The following is a 14,926-nucleotide window of genomic DNA, read 5'->3' as shown; positions in this document are numbered from 1 at the left end:
ACACGTGCAAGTGGGATAAGCAGCTGATAAGTACAACTTGACAAGACGGATCAGTGTGACAGTAAAATGCCGTCATCACCACCCCTGAGACGTGCAAGTGAGATTTAGCAGATCATAAGTACAACTTGACAAGACTAGTCAGTGCAGCAGTAAAAACCATTTGACTTGGACGGTTACTTCTTCCAGGCCACCACCCGCGCCACCCACTGAGCGGTTGCCACAAGGGACTGCAAACGGGGACCCCCACGACCACCACACCCATGCCCCCGACGAACCGCCTCCCACACATCCCCGTCGACGCACTACAAAATACCCCTTTCTCTTCCATCTCTGCCTCATTGCCAGAAAGCACCATTGCCTCTTCCATCTCCACTGCACACAAACCAAAAACTTCTCTCTCCCAAGCCCACAGCCACCGAAGGAGGGCGATGGCGGAGGAACTGTGCGCCAAGCATAATCATGGCGAGCCGTCGGACAAGAGCAGTAACCTCGTCGACGTTCACGTCCCCGGCGAGAAGCGCGAGTACACCAAAACGCTCACAGGGGTAGAGCTCCACGGCAAGGAGATGCTGGAGATCGTCTGCACCAGCGAACAAGACAAGGCCGACGAGATGATCTCCAGGCTCTGGAAGAAGGCTTGCGGCCAGCGTCGTAGGATCGTCGGTGTTCATGTGCACTACACCAGCGAAGATGAACCTCCCCAGATGGCAGCAGTCCTGCAGTTGTGCGTCGACGAGCTCTGCTTGGTGTACCACATCGCAGCGTCCACAAAATGGTGAGGCATCCTACTCATTTGCCCTGTTTGGTTTATCAGTTTTATTAGTACCGTACCCTGAAAATTTCATCAGACATGTTTCCCAACTAGATGTACTAGTGTGGTTTGTGAAAAGTGGATGCACTACTGCATTTTCTCAAGTAGATACACTATAAATGTATTTTTGAACCTGATGCACTGGATTACTATTTGGAAAAATCTTGCGGAAGATTAATTTCTGAAGTTGATCGACTAGTGTAGTTTCTGAACTTGATCCAATAGTGTAGTTTATGTACTCAATGTATTAAAAAGATGTTTCTGAACTTGATGTAGTGAAGTATTTTCTGAATTTGATCTAATGTTATTTCCATAAGAAAATAAACTAAGGACTTGGTGAAGCACTGGTTATGTGTTATCCTATTCAACAAAAGTAAACTAAACTAGTACCAAAGCAGAACATACAACATTGACTGAAACTATGTATAATCCAAAAAGAAAAATAACATGATGTACTTGAATTTAATTTCAGAACTTTGTTTACTAGTTTTTGAAGTACATTCATCCATTATTTATGCTACATAAACAACTACTTCATGGATTCATCGCTTGTAAAACAAAACAAAAATGAATAATTCAAACATCAAAGTAATGCTAATTTTCAAAATGTCTCTCTCCTTGCAGGCCCAAGCACCTAAACGACATGCTGCAGCATGAGAGGTTGTTCACATTTGCCGGTTTCAGCATTGAAAGCGACAAAGAGAAGCTGAAGTTGTCCGGTTTGGAGATCAACCCCAACAAGTTCATCGACATTCAGCGCAAGTGGAGAGTTCCATACACCGGAAAAGAGTACGACTCCTTGACTGATGTTGCAGCCAGCGTCATCCACCCATTCTACAAAGGCATGAAGAAGAATATCAACACGCAGGAAGACCACAAACTGTGGGGGACCAGCCCGCTGCCAGACAACCTCATCGAGTACGTAGGAGTAGATGCGTAAGCCACGTACAAGTCATGGATCATAATCAACTACATCACAGATGGTTCAGAATTTGCAAAAGAGCGGGAGGCTGAAAACTTCTACAACCGCCCCTATTGCCCCTTTATGGGATGAAGATACATCAGAGCCTGCCTTCGTTTTCCTTCCGCTTGTGCTTGCCTTTTATCTTGTTGTTTCAAATTAGTAGTTTGCTCTTGTTGGGTTGAACCAGTATGATTATGTCGTGCTTGTCATGGTTGAACAAGTTTACTTATGTCATCAAGTACAATGTTTTGCTTATCTCATTATATAAGTTTGGTAGCTTCGTATGTTGTTAATCCATCATTTCAAATTCAAAAGTAGCTTCTGAATGGAACTTTGTGGCTGCTCTAAAGTACTAGTTATGAAGCAACTAATCACACAACATTGTTCCATGTCTAGTTTTGATTCAGTATTGTATAGAAAACATAACGTTGAAAACAATCAGCACAATTTGAGTTGCTTAACAACACTTCAAAAGTTGAAGCAAAAATTCTTAGTACTTCATGTAGTATTCTCATTCATATGTAGCTGCTAGAAAATTAACAAGTACTACAAACAGAAAAAGTTAAGAAGCATCAGCACACACTTATGTTAGTCACTTGCAGATTAAGAATGACAGTACTAGTACACTTGATCGGATAGTACATACTTACTACAATAAAAAGTACAAAGAAGCATCAGTCCGTAATCACCCAAAAAAAATGTCAGACTAAGAACATAAGCACTATGAATGGACTATCAGTACAACTTAGTCTACACGCAAGTACCATAATTCTGAAAATGACACCAGCAGACCCTTGAGAATAATCACAAAAACAAACACAAAAAAGAAGGCAAAAAACTCGAATGAAAAAGATTACACTTACACAAAACTGACAAGAACCAGAACAAAAAGTATCAGTCCAAGTTACTGGTGGAGTCAAGTACTAGATTCAAACAAACAAAAAAAAGAAAAAATTGACCACCCAAGGTCAGGCGCAGGCCCTGACGCTGCTAGATACTTGAACTCGAGCCCGTGGGCGAATCCCTAGTAATCCGCACAACGCAGGGCCCGCCGACCAGGGCCCACAGGTCATGAGAAAGAGCGAGCGCCGTGTATAAGCGCTCAGGTAAGTATTCAGAGGAGTTCGACCAGTGAGCCTCAGCTGCGCTTATAAATAGGTCCGGAGCCCCCTCGACTAGCGAGGTGGGACTAAACCCAGAGCGCACGCGCACGACGCACTGCACAGCCGCGCGGACGAGCTATCTGGGCCGGAAAATGGCCCAATAGCCTGCATCGTCTACAAACACCCCACCAATAAGCCCAGTTAAACAAAACCAGAGGGCGGGGCAAAGAAATATAAACTACAAGAAAATTGTTCGAAACTGAAAATATATAAATTCAAATACTAGTTCACATGCAATAACTTTAAATACAAAAATAAAAATAAAAATAATTTTAGCTCTGCACCACGGATGATAAAAAAGGAGAAAATATGATACAAAAACAATGAACCTCTAGAAAGAAGAGAACTAAATAGCCTATCTGTTAAATGTACATAATTTTAAAAACCGAATGAAATATTACTTTCAAGTTCAACTACTAAAATGCAGCAAGTTCAAATAGACAATGTTTGTCAATTATGCTAAATTTCTTATTTATATAAAATCTGACAAGTTCAACTACTAAAATGCAACAAGTTCAAATAGACAATGTTGGTCAATTATGCTAAATTTCTTATTTATATACAATCTGACAAGTTCAACTACTAAAATGCAACAAGGTCAAATATACAATGTTTGTCAATTATGCTAAATTTCTTATTTATATAAAATCTGACAAGTTCAACTACTAAAATGCAACAATTTCAAATAGACAATGTTTGTCAATTATGCTAAATTTCTTATTTATATAAAATCTGACAAGTTCAACTACTAAAATGCAACAAGTTCAAATAGACAATGTTTGTCAATTATGCTAAATTTCTTATTTATATACAATCTGACAAGTTCAACTACTAAAATGCAACAAGTTCAAATAGACAATGTTTGTCAATTATGCTAAATTTCTTATTTATATAAAATCTGACAAGTTCAACTACTAAAATGCAACAAGTTCAAATAGACAATGTTTGTCAATTATGCTAAATTTCTTATTTATGTACAATCTGACAAGTTCAACTACTAAAATGCAACAAGTTCAAATAGATTTTCTTTGTCAATTATGCTAAATTTTCTATTTATATAAAATCTGACAAGTTCAACTACTAAAATGCAACAAGTTCAAATAGACAATGTTTGTCAATTCTGCTAAATTTCTTATTTGTATAAAATCTGTCCACACCTCAACGAACGATCTGGTCATAAAATAATCCCAATCCCCAACCCACCAAAAAAACAAAAAAACTCAGTTCAAACATACATGTGACATCAGTACTAAAAAAGCAGGATCAGTCAGGCCACTCACACCACTGTGACACCAAATTTCAAAACCGCACGCTGTATGAAATTACATTTCAGTTCACACAGCACTAAACCATAAGTGCACTAAAATGAGAATACAAAAACTATAAAGGCCTAACTTAGGTTAGTACAGATGAAAATAAAATAAGTACCAGTTTTGAGCAACAACTCCCAGGGCACTGAAAAATGTTTTGAGATAAACTACTCTATAAGACTTCAGTGGAAAAACAATACTTAACATCCACACGGAAAAACATCACAAAGCATACGTCACCTAAACAGTGCAAAATGCCATCATCACCACCCCTGAGACGTGCAAGTGGGATTTAGCAGATCATAAGTACAACTTGACAAGACTAGTCAGTGCAGCAGTAAAAACCCTTTGACTTGGACAGTTGCTTCTTCCAGGCCACCACCCGCGCCACCCATTGAGCGGTTGCCACAAGAGACTGCAAACGGGGACCCCCACGACCACCACACCCCCGACGAACCGCCTCCCACACATCCCCGTTGATGCACTGCAAAATACCCCGTTGTCTTCCATCTCTGCCTCATTCACAGAACCACCATTGCTGCTTCAATATCCACTGCACACAAACCAAAAACTTCTCTCTCCCAAGCCCACAGTCGCCGGAGGAAGGCGATGGCGGAGGAACCGTCCGCCAAGCGTCATGATGGCGAGCTGTCGGACAAGAGCAGCAACCTCGTCGACGTTCACATCCCCAGCGAGAAGCGCGAGCACACGAGAACCCTCACAGAGGTTGGGCTCCACGGCAAGGAGACACTAGAGATCGTCTGCACCAGCGAACCAGACAAGGCCGACGAGGTGATGAGCAGACTCAGGATGAAGGGCGGCGGCTTGTATCCGAGCTTCATCGGAGTTGATGTGGAGTACACCAGCGACAATGAACCTCCACAGATGTCGGCAGTCCTGCAGTTGTGCGTAGAGGAACTCTGCTTGGTGTACCACAAAATGGTAACCCATACTACTGTTCATTCATCTGTTGTACTAGTACTACTCACTAAAAACTTCATTAAACTTGTTTCCCAACTAGATGAACTACTATAGTTTGTGAAGTGGATGCACGAGTACATGTTTCTCAAGTTACATGCATTTCTGAAACTGTGAAGTGGATTGTTTCGCCAGATTAGCATCTGAAAAAATGTTTATAGAATTCTGAACTTGATGCACCAAATTAATTTCTGAACTTGATGTACTAGCATAGATTCTGATCTTGATGCACTAGTATAGTTTATAGAATTGATGTATTAAAAGATGTTTGGTGAAGTGGTATAGGTCCATATCTTGATGCACATGTTTCTCAAATTAATTTCTGAACTTGATATAGAATTGATGCACAAAGATGTATCAAGCACTGGTATAGGTCTTTTATTCAACAAAAAAGAAAACTAAACTTGAATCAAGCAGCACATATATCATTGAATCTGGTAAAATGATTCTTGAATTTGGTGAAGCATTTGGTGAAGCACTGAAGATAGCAAAAAAGAAAAATAACATGGTGTAGTTGAATTTAATTTCAGGACTTTGTGTACTAGTTTCTGAACTACATTCATCCATGACTTATACTATATAAGCATCTACCTCATGGATTATCACTTGTAAAATCAAAATGCTGAAACCAAAAAGCAGACTTGGAATTAAATCTTCAAAAAAGAAGACTAATCTTTAAATGTGTGTCTCCCCCCTTGCAGGCCCAAGCGCCTCAAAGACTTCCTGCAGGAGGAGAAATTGTACACATTTGTCGGTTTCAGCATTGGAGGTGACAAGCGGATGCTGAACAAGTTTGGTTTGGAGATCAACCCCAACAACTTCATCGACCTGCAGCGCAAGTGGAAAGATCCAAAAACCGACAAATACTATGACTCCTTGGCCGATGTTGCAGGCGGCGTAATCCACCCATTCTACAACGGCATGAAGAAGAAGATGGACAGGGCAGACCACAAACTGTGGGGGACCAGCGTGCTGCCAGACAACCTCATCACGTACGCAGGAATAGATGCGTATGCAACGTACAAGTCATGGAAGACAATCGACAACATCGTGACAGGTTGGGATATTTTGAAAGAGCAGGAGGCTGACCCCTACTACCACTGCAACTTCGCGGGATGAAGATGCATGAAAGTCTGCATTCGTGTTGCTCGCACTTCTGCCTGTCCTTAATCTTGTTGTTTCAGATTTGTAGTTTGCTTTCGTTATGTTGAACCAGCTACCTTATGTTATGTGTGTCAGGGTTTGAACAAGTTTGCCTATGTCTATCAAGTACATCGTTTTCTTATGTCGTTCAACAAGTTTGCTAGCTTCCTATTTTGTTGATCCATCATTTGAAGTTGAAGTAGGTTGAAGTTGAAACTTGATGGCTGCCACGCAGCACTAGTCATGGAGAAACAAAAATCACACATGGATATTTTCACAAAAAAACAAAAACAGTGGCAGACTAACTAAGGACAACAGCAAATAGTAGACTTGGACGCTCAGTACAGCTTAGACATTTACGGTAGTACTATCACACTAAGAAATCAGTTTTTAGTTTCAGAAGAACACTAAAAAGACTAAGTTTCAGCCGAGGACAACATTCACTACTAACAGCATCGTGCTAATAGTAGTTAGAAATTTACTGACTACTGCAACAGGAAAAGCAAAGAACAATCAGTACGTATTTCCTAGTCACTAGCATGGTAGGACTGAGAGTTCTGGTACACTTGAACAAGCGGTACATTCATTCTACAAAATATAAAAAGGAACGGGAAGCTTCAGTTCACATTCCATAAAACATTGACACACTAAAGAATAACAGTAATAGTACAACTGAAATCTCAGTACAACTTAGTCTATAATCATACCAAACATTGCCTTGAGAAGAACCATGGCCTAGAAAAAAGAAGGCCAAAACTAAATCAAAAAGATATCAGTTCGACCAAGGAGAAAAATCACAAGAAAGACAATAGAAGCATCAGCCCACATTGACCAGTTAGGCACTAGTTTCAAACAACACAAGAAAATAAAATGATCGAAGTACCAGCACAATTGAAATCTCAGTACAACTTAGTTTATTTGGTAAGTGCTATGATGATACCAATTAATGCCTTGAGAAAGAAGGCCAAGACTCAACCAAATAGATTACAGTTCAACCAAGGACAAAAATTAACAAAAGACAAACAACAGAAGCATCAGCCCACATTGACTAGTGAAGTAATTATGAACTTTATATGTCTGTCTGTTAAATGTAGCTAATTTAAACCGGTGCTTTAACTTTTACTATGAAGTTCAACTACTAAAATTCAAGAAGTTCAAACAAAAATTTGGCTCTCAAATTTTGCTAAATTTCTTATACTTAAATAAAATCTGGCTAGAGATCACGTAGCAACTTGGTCGTAAATAATTTCAATCCCAAAAAAAACTTCAGTTCTAATACATTATATGAAAGAAGTTCTACATAACAAGGAAGCGTCACTCCACTCACGCTAGATCCACAAGTGCCATCGAGTCCACCACCCACCGACGTGGAAGAACAAGCTGAAACTCTTGGTACCCTCCGATCCTCCTAACTCGCCGTGGTTCGACGCCGGCGTCCACCGCAGTCTTCGGGCGCCGGCGAGCTTTTCAAACCTGACATGTGGACCCCGCATGTCAGCCTCTGTTCTATTCTTTCGCGAACCGTTTTCTGTTGGCGCCTTCGGGCAAAATACGTTTTCTCTCTTGAGCTTGCGCATTTCCAATCGAACCGTTTTCTGTTTTCTTAGTTAAAACCCTGGAACTTTTCTGTTTCATTACAGATAAGTCCCTGGACAGAAACCTTTATAACTTTTTAATAAAAAGGGATTTTTGAGTGATTCTTTTTCTGACAATCTTCAAATTTTGTCTAGTTTTTTATGGGATTTATTTGAAAAATATTTGGAAAAGTTTCTATGCACGCGTTGGTTTTCACGTTAGTGCCTGTTTTCGTGATTGCCGTAGGTTCCGGAAGAGGTGACGGAGCCGCGAACTTCGCCGAGCTAGACTCCGACTTCTCCGAACCAGGCAAGCATGTTTGAACATTTGATATGATAAGTGTTTGGCATGTTTGCTTGAAAGTTTGTGCGTGGCATATGAGTGTCGGTAAATACCTCGTTGCTTGTAAGGCAACTACCCGCATGTTCCAAAGTTGCGATGATCTCTGATGAGAGATGGCCTAATCATGTGGTGACATGAAGGGCAGCAAGGTGGTACTGTTGTAGCATACCAGCCTTGCGTCATCCGACTTTCCCCGACGTTAACGTGGACGGAGTCACGTTATCGTTCTCCCCCCTTCCGTGCTACCACATGTTTCATTTGCCAGGATGCGGTTTAGTAAGTTGGTAACCTCTTTCCGTGTACACACCAAACAGAGAGGCCGGGATGATGGTACCTTGGCCCAGGATTAAAGCCAGTCATCCGGTCAGGGGGCATGGGTGTTTCCGGTTGGGACCGAGAGGGGGGGCACCCCCTTAGAGCGCGCGTATAGAAATTTGATCCCATGCTACGCGAGGTTGTAGCCTCCCCGTCTCAAGGTTTTTCTTGAACATTGCCGAGGGTGATCCCTGGCTTCGGAAGGTTGAATTGGGTGTGTACTGGTTAGACGTGTTTCTTCCAAAACACCATAGACAGAACTAGTCCCCGTGACTACTGAAATCCATTGGCTGTGGTTAAGTACAAACTCTGCAGAGTCAATTCCTTCCAATTCATCGTATCAATGATCAAGTAGTGTAATCAGTATACCCATATCTATCCGCGTGGAAAACTGTCCCCGGTGAACAAGCTCAAGTGGTAAATCCAGTTTAATTATTATTCCTGTGGATGGACTAATTTTATATTTGTCTCGTACTTGTGATAATTTATGTTCCCGAACTATTGTATTACTGAGCTACAATATGAGCCCTTTATGTGATGTCGCTCAGACGTCCGACTGTGGCATGTTCGTCTTTTATTTCTTTGTTATAAGCCCTTTATGTGGTGTCGCCCCGACGCCCGACTGTGGCATTATTATTCTGCATTTTCCTCTCGAGGAGTCTTTCAGACACTCGTTTGGCACCAGTATTATTATTCTCGCAGTTTCCTCTCGAGGAGTCATTCAGACCCTCGTTTGGCACCGGTATTACTATTCTGCAGTTTCCGTTCGAGGCGTCATTCAGACCCTCGCTTGGGACCCAGTATTTATTATCCCTATGTCTGAACGCACTGGATAAATTGTTCATATGCTTCATGGTTGCATTTGTTATATCTTATGTCCGAACTGTCTTGCGAGTACTTTCATAGTACTCACCTGGCTTTTTGATTTGGCCAGATGTTGACGAAGGCGATCTCTTGGATGAAGAGTTTGATAGCGCGTCCGACGCCTAGAGGAGTCCTAGTCAGTCCTGTATTATATACGCTTCTGCCACCCGCAATCAGTCTCCTCGAGCCTCACTCCGACGCTCGAAGAGCTGTAGTCTTCAGGAGTCATATCACTCGCTTCGCGGTGATATTTCCACCACCGTTTTTATCGTGAGTTAGTAGTATGCCACCCTATGCGCCATCTTGTTTTAGCGGCGTACATGTAATAAATTGTTGGGCAGTCTCCGCCCAACCTTGTATTATATTTAGTACTCCTGGTATTTTTCTTCTGTGACCAAGATATTGTCTACCAGTGAGAAGGAATTATTCCTTACTGGTCCGTAAAAGGGATTGGTCTCTCAATAATTATTTTATTGAAAAACTGGTCGTGACAAGCTTGGTATCAGAGCCAGGTTGACTGTAGGAAGCCACTAGGTGCGATCGCTAATCGGTTATTAGCGTTTTTTTGTGCTTTTTCAGCTTTTTGCAATTGTAGCTATTTTCTGTTGGTCATCATAAATTTATGACATGACTACTCAGAATTTTTGCCTACTTTTGTAGATGGCTGGCAGCAGCTGTGAGAATCGAGTGTTCACGAACGTGCCCGAGGGGTTTATCAAGCTCCTCGTTTCCATCACCAAGCTCGCGATCGGGCCAGCAGCTCGCCCGGAGTTCACACTCTACCAGCACAAGCTCAGTGACGACGTGTCTATGCACCAAGCTGTGGTGCAATTCAAGGGAGGACGTTCTGCAGCTCGCCACTTCTGTTTTGTGGGAAGGGCCATGCCTACGGAGAGGCATGCCATGCAGATGGCTGCCCGTGAGGCGATAGCTCGCCTTCGGGACATCCTTCCTACGATGAAGACTCGTCGCTACCGCTACCTCCCATGCCATGTGCCATACACCAGTCACTATGCATTCGCCTGCCATCGCGAAGAGCGAGATGAAGCCATCGAGATGGTTGTGGAGTATCTCAAGGCTCTGGAGGAGTCTTTCGACAACCTCGTGGACGATCTTGTGGCTGCCTGCATGGACTTAGTCCGGGGCGGTCCTGCCAGCAGGAAGGAGCTTCTCCACACGGCACAGCCTCTGACATATGTCTCGTCTTCAGCCTCGTATGCACCGGCCGTTTTGGCCACTGCTCGCCGTCTGCCTACCACTGAGGAGTTCGACCGAGTCATCGCTCCTACTCCAATCAGAGCCGCACCGCCTGCCGCACCCGCTCTACCACCAGTCGCCCCCGCACCATCACCGCAGCGCAGCGTTACGCGCCAGGAGCCAGCTAGAGAGGAGGTGGAGGTGGATTCTCCTGGACCGCTGAGTCTTGCCATCGGCAAGGGAAAGGAAATCTTCACCATCTCCGACTGAGAGCGCTGAGTAGCCGCGTGTTATGCCTGCTTGTGATGTGCTGTTTTAATCTGTACGCTAGTTTGTATTGGTGTGTTTGCTGCCTCTCGGAGTAGTATGCTAGTCTAAATAACATGTCAGGATGTGTACGCGCATCCTGAGTGCTGTATCATGTGATTGTATTTTCGCGTGTAAGTTTTGTGTTCAGCAGTCTTTTCTCCATGCAAAATCATTTATGTTTTCTTGAAAACCTTGAGATCTTTTAAATCTGTTGCCTTTGCAAGATTTTCCTTGTGCTACACAGTTTTTCTCATGGGTTTTGCACAATAATACCCCAGACTGGAAAAATGTCTCGCCCGTGGACTCGCTCCATGCCCAATCAGCCAGAAGAGGTTTACGGGACACAGACTAGCAACAATTTCACTCAGGGTCAGTCCAACCAACAAGACAGCGAAGCAGCCCTGTCTCAAGTATGCCGTCTCTTCGAGCAAAGCCAGCAACAACACCAAGAGATGATGAGGCATGTCATCAATATGGGAAACCACCGTGAACCCTATCAACAACATTCCAAGTTATCTGAGTTACAGAAGACTCGCCCCTCAACTTTTGCTCACACCGATAGGCCGCTGGAAGCCGATGATTGGCTTCGTGACATTGAAAGGAAACTGATTATTGCTCAGTGCTCAGATCATGAGAAGGTGCTTTATGCACCACACTACCTTACTGGAGCAGCTGCAGCATGGTGGGAAAATTTCCTACACATGCATCCCAGTGAACACAACATCACCTGGGAAGAGTTCAAGGAAGGCTTCTGTGGGGCACACATCCCCAGGAGCATCCTAAAGATCAAGAAGAGGGAATTTGATGACCTGAAGCAGAGAGGCATGTCAGTAACAGAATACAATGGTCAGTTTACCCAGCTGTCTCGTTATGCCTACGACGAGCACATGACAGAAAATAAGAAGATGGAAAAATTCCTGGACGGCCTGGCACCAGCACTAAGATGCCAACTGATTGTACACACCTTTCCGGATTTTAAGACTCTGGTGGACAAGGCCATCACCTTGGAAAATGAGCGCCGTAGCTTGGAAGATATCCGTAAACGAAAGAGGGACAAGACGACTCTTGCTCGCAACAACCGAGGCAAGACTGAGGTTCCACGGACAGACACAAGGAGATCCACGGCTACTGAACCAAGGCCTGTCGGAAAGTTTCATGCCAGGGATAAGGAGTACACCTACCGCCCAGGGGTTACCTGCTATGCTTGTGGTCAAGAAGGGCATTATGCTAAACAGTGCCCAAAGCCAAAGAACTCGGCACCCAAGCCAAACAATGGTGGGAACAACCCAGCCCCCAAGCGCAACAATTTCAACCCCAACAACAACCACAGGAAGGGTCACCTGAACCATGTGACCAGGGAACAGGCGCAGAATGCCCCAGACATCGTGCTCGGTACGTTCCCTGTCAACACAGTACCTACCACGGTTTTGTTTGATTCTGGAGCTTCCCATTCGTTCGTTTCAAAGAGTTTTGTTTTGCAACATGGTTTTCCGATACTTCCCTTGGAAAAATATATGATCATCAAGTCCCCCGGAAATAAGCAAATCGCTCAGGGTTACTGCCGAGGAGTAGTCATTGAGTTCGAAGGACTACAATTCCACGCGAATCTCATCGTGTTGGAGAGTAAAGGACTGGATGTCATTTTAGGGATGGACTGGTTGACCACCAACAAAGGATTCATTGACTGTTTCAATCGGACCGTGATTCTCACTCACCATCATGGCAGGACAATAAGAGTTTCCGCTTAAGAAAGACCTCGGTCACAGCAACCAAAACTGAACAAAATGGACATTGCTGAACTGAGAAAAGTTCCAGTGGTATGCGAGTTTCCTGACGTGTTCCCTGAAGAACTACCAGGCATGCCACCAGACCGGGAGATAGAATTCAGCATTGAACTAGCACCTGGCACCGCTCCCATCTATAAGAAGCCTTATAGAATGGCACCCTCAGAATTGGTGGAGTTGAAGAAGCAGATAGAGGAGTTATTGGACAAAGGATTTATTCGACCCAGCTCTTCACCCTGGGGTTCGCCTGTGTTGTTCGCAAAGAAGAAGGATGGGACACTGAGACTGTGTATAGACTATCGAGCCCTAAATATGGTCACCATCAAAAACAAACATCCGATGCCACGGATAAATGATTTGTTTGACCAGCTCGCACAAGCCAAGGTATTCTCAAAGATTGATTTGAGATCGGGATATCACCAATTGAAAGTGCGGACAGAAGATATCCCCAAGACAGCATTCACTTCCAGATATGGGTTATACGCGTTTACAGTGATGCCTTTTGGACTAACGAACGCCCCCGCATATTTTGTCCACCTCATGAACAAAGTGTTCATGAAATTCATGGACAAATTTGTTGTGGTATTCATTGACGATATTCTGGTTTACTCAAGGACACTAGAAGAGCATGCTGAGCACCTCAGAATTGTTTTGGGAGAATTGAGGAAACATCAGTTGTACGCCAAATTTAGCAAGTGCGAATTTTGGCTAAGACAAGTTGGTTTCTTAGGCCATATACTGAACCAAGAACGCGTGGCCGTAGACCCAGAAAAAGTCAAGGCCATACTGGACTGGAAGCCACCCGCCAACGTTACTGATGTGCGGAGTTTTCTAGGAATGGCCGGATATTACAGAAGATTTATTGAAGGATTTTCCACTGTGGCAAAACCTATGACACAGTTGCTCAAGAAGGACAAGAAATTTGTATGGACGGAAGCATGCGAGCAGAGCTTCCAAGAACTAAAGAAGAAGCTGACAACCGCACCGTTCTTAACTGTGCCAGACATACACAAGAGCTTTGAAGTGTATTGTGACGCATCCCGAAAAGGTCTCGGAAGTGTACTAATGCAGGATGGCAAAGTAGTCGCATATGCCTCACGGCAGCTGCGAAAACATGAGGAAAATTACCCAACACATGACTTGGAGCTAGCAGCAGTTATTCATGCACTCAAGGAGTGGAGGCACTTTCTGTTGGGAAATCGCTGTGAAATATACACGGACCATAAGAGCCTCAAATATATTTTCACACAGCCAGAGCTAAATTTACGCCAACGACGCTGGTTGGAATTGGTCAAGGACTATGATGTCGGCATTCACTACCATCCAGGGAAAGAAAATGTAGTGGTAGATGCCCTTAGTCGAAACCCCAGCCCGGACAATGACGGTCCGCAAAACTTGAGGCCTGAGTTTCAGCAAGAGTTCGCTAGGCTCAACATGATGCTAGTCTCTGAGGCCACCATATCAAATCTGGAGATACAACCCACCCTGGTGGAACAAATCAAGAAGGCTCAACAGGGACATCCCAGCATCGAAGGCATAAGGAAGAAAATGAACCTTGGTAAGGCTTCAGAGTTCATCACGGACAGTGAAGGAACATTATGGTACGGAGATAGACTTTGCGTACCTAACATTGAGGAACTCAAGCAACAAATCTTAATCGAAAGCCACACCGCTCCATACTCGATCCATCCTGGAGGAACCAAAATGTACAAGGACATTCAGGAAAGATTTCGGTGGCACGGTATGAAAAGAGATATAGCCACATTTATTGCTTGTTGCGATTCATGTCAACGCATCAAGGCCGAGCATCAAAAGCCAGCAGGGCTACTCCAGCCAAACAGGATACCAGAGTGGAAATGGGATGAAACAGGAATGGATTTCATCGTCGGGCTACCCCGATCACAACGCGGGAATGACGCCATTTGGGTCATCACAGACCGACTAACCAAGGTTGCTCATTTCATTCCCGTGAAGACTACCTACTCCACACAAAGACTGGCCAAACTTTATCTCTCCCGTATAGTTTGCTTGCATGCAGTCCCGAAGACTATAATATCAGACCGAGGCACCCAATTCGTCTCCAAATTTTGGGATGACCTACAACAAGCCCTGGGCACGCAACTAACTTTCAGTACAGCATACCACCCTCAGACTGATGGACAAACGGAACG

General features: G+C 43.7%; 2 protein-coding genes across 2 annotated transcripts; both read left to right on the top strand.

Moving 5' to 3' along the window:
• Positions 1-428: 428 nt before the first annotated feature.
• On the top strand, positions 429-1,751 carry LOC120974032 (uncharacterized). The gene is made up of 2 exons (XM_040400385.2): positions 429-775; positions 1,436-1,751. Exons 1-2 carry the CDS (start codon positions 429-431, stop codon positions 1,749-1,751), a joined length of 663 nt encoding a protein of 220 aa, XP_040256319.2.
• Positions 1,752-4,857: 3,106 nt separating this feature from the next.
• On the top strand, positions 4,858-6,345 carry LOC141041038 (uncharacterized). Its single transcript, XM_073507149.1, has 2 exons — positions 4,858-5,153; positions 5,928-6,345. Exons 1-2 carry the CDS (start codon positions 4,858-4,860, stop codon positions 6,343-6,345), a joined length of 714 nt encoding a protein of 237 aa, XP_073363250.1.
• Positions 6,346-14,926: the final 8,581 nt, after the last annotated feature.

Source organism: Aegilops tauschii, chromosome 2 (genome assembly GCF_002575655.3).
Source record: "Aegilops tauschii subsp. strangulata cultivar AL8/78 chromosome 2, Aet v6.0, whole genome shotgun sequence".
In the NCBI taxonomy this organism is placed as follows: Eukaryota; Viridiplantae; Streptophyta; class Magnoliopsida; order Poales; family Poaceae; genus Aegilops; species Aegilops tauschii.
Note: the sequence above shows the minus strand (reverse complement) of the source record. Positions and strands in the feature narration are given on the sequence as shown.